General features: G+C 38.6%; 1 protein-coding gene across 1 annotated transcript in view; it reads left to right on the top strand.

The window, feature by feature from the left end:
• The first annotated feature begins 144 nt into the window (after positions 1-144).
• The window catches only part of nompB (intraflagellar transport protein 88-like protein nompB), a 135296-nt gene continuing 132925 nt past the window's right edge, over positions 145-2515 (top strand). The window contains exons 1-3 of the mRNA XM_067152564.2: positions 145-327; positions 672-826; positions 923-970. Of these exons, the coding sequence (XP_067008665.2) occupies positions 683-826; positions 923-970 (192 nt within the window). The 5' untranslated portion in view covers positions 145-327; positions 672-682. The remainder of the gene's footprint in view (positions 328-671; positions 827-922; positions 971-2515) is intronic.

The following is a 2515-nucleotide window of genomic DNA, read 5'->3' as shown; positions in this document are numbered from 1 at the left end:
TACATGACAAGCTGTGTTTTAACTATTCAAAAATAAGTGTTTAATATGGATGTACGAATTTATTTATAACCATTTGTGTGGTATTTTTAATCAAAGTTGAAAAACAAGAAAGTGATTTAACATTAGAAATTTACAATTTGACTAGACTTCGAAAAACAAATGAAGCGAGATCATCCGCTGTAAAACATGCATGCCATTGGCGTAAATAAACCACCGTAAACGTTCAGTCACATTTGCCGTCACTGTTGACATTTCAGCGGCGATACTGAAGAAACGCTTCAGCTACTTGACTGTTGATCGAGTCGGTTCTTCTTAAATTTTACCAGAGTGAGTTATGTTGTGTGTTAATTTAATAATAAGAGGGTTGTTATTTTTACTTACAGAGGTTATGTCGTTATCATGACAGTTTCATTTCTTAATTTGTCTCCTGTAGTTTGAATTATATATTTATAATTCTTTTGGTTTGCAGTTATTGGAACTCTATTTTTCATATTATGCAAATACCTATTATGAAGAAATTTGAAATCCTCTTGTTATCTTTTCCTTTTTACATTTACATGACCGTCAGTTTTAAGAATTCATATTCCAATCATTGGTTGGTAAACTGGGTATTGACTTGTCTTCAAATTGTGCTTCCTTGCTAATGAGACTATTTTTACTTCTAATTGTAGAAGGAAACATAATGCAGAATCTTCACTTGGCAGTACCAGATGATGACCTATACTCAGGTTACAATGAATACCCTTCAGCTCTCAGCACTAAAGACTTGGAAGAAGATGAAGTCTTCCAGGAAGCACTACGGTCCAGCTATGGGAGACGCCCCATTGTGAGTTACATATTTTGTTCCATTTCAAATTACATACCGAGTTTAAAACTTCTTTAACATTTAACTATATTGACTCTTCATTTTGTACTGTTTTAGCCTACGTCCAAACCTCCAACGGCAATGCGACTTGGCACTGCATCGGGAGTGAGTATAAATTTTTCCTTGATATAGAGAATTTAAAGAGTTCTGCCTCACATTTCATTTCTTCAGTACGTTTTGTAATGACTTCATAAAGTCTTAGGATGTGATTTACAGTAGTTACGGTAAAGCACTTTCTGCGTACGGTAATGTATATCCATTATAACTCTTGAAATCCTGTTGTTATCTATTCCTTTTTTACATTTACATGATAATTGGTTTTAAGAAGTCATATTTCAATCATTGGTTGATAAACTGGGTATTGATGTGTCTTCAAATTGTATTTCTTCATCCATTAACCCTACACATTCTTGACCTTCATTGTCACAGTGCTCCCTCCTTAATGCTGCTCGTTCAAAGTAGGTGCAAAGTGAGGTGCCAGATGATCCAGGTGGACAGTCATAACTTGTTTTGGAGAGCCTGCTGGATCATATAGGCTACATAATGAATCATGATCATTGTCTAGGAACCTTTCCGTGGTGATTGGAGCTTTGGCAATTTTCCTTTCGTCCATGTGGGTTGGTATAGCCACACTCGTTCATCTTCATGGGATCCTGCTGAGTTTGCCTACATGTCACACTGGTCCTCCTCCTGGTCACTAGTTATCGTTTTTGGGTCAGTCCACCAGTTCCCACACGTATTCTGTCGCTGATTGCTTTTGCTCTGGAGCTGTACTTAACATCAAGTCATGAGGCAGATGTAGGGCTCTTCCGAAGACCATTTTGGCAGATGTCTTGCCTGTCATCTCATGAGTCAGGAGGAAGGACATTGTCTTATTCTAGTTCCTCTGGTGCACTGACACAACCTTCCCCGGATACAGTAGTCCTTGCTCTACCAGGGTATCCGATAGCAAGCAGAGAGGTGTCGTTCAGGATTTGTTCACGCTGAGATGCTGCGGAACTTTCATCATTGTCGATTCAAAGTTGCTGCTCTGGTTACTGTGTAGCTTTCTTGGGATTCTGTTGTATACAAGGAACTTTATATACAAGGCATAACATAAAAGTTTATTGCTTCAACATTTTTATACAATATGTACATGAAATAGAACAAAACTTTTCTTGAAGCTTGTGGAGTTGCACCCATTTAATGTTAATATAAGATCGTAGGCTGAGGGCCTGAAGAATATTTACATTTGTACAAATTGAGAGTCCTATATACATTCAGTCTTGTCTTGATGAGACAGTCTGTTCAAATGAGAGAATATTCTTAATAGTCGAAAACTATCGGTCATGTTTAATAACAAGTGGAACTTGTAGAGAGAGTTCGTATTAGCAGAATGCTAACAGGAGGCGTATAACTTGCAAGGAACTTGCGCTTATGTTCATCTATAGCAGAATGCTATGATTGCAGTTGGAGCACTGTAGGGGACTGGTGTGAATAGCAGAATGCTTGGATGGGTGCTCGACGTGGCTATGGGATGCAGGATGAATGAGGCAATGTCGAGAGGTGAAACCTCACGGCCAGGAATCAGTCCACCTGTTCAGAACACATTTTTGAGAGGGTGCCTCTGTGTCTGAATTGCGGTGTAGTCTGGTCGTTGGACACTGTAGG

This window comes from Anabrus simplex, chromosome 8 (genome assembly GCF_040414725.1).
Source record: "Anabrus simplex isolate iqAnaSimp1 chromosome 8, ASM4041472v1, whole genome shotgun sequence".
NCBI lineage: Eukaryota > Metazoa > Arthropoda > Insecta > Orthoptera > Tettigoniidae > Anabrus > Anabrus simplex.
The sequence above is the reverse complement of the archived record's forward strand: the minus strand, read 5'-3'. Positions and strand labels throughout refer to the sequence as shown.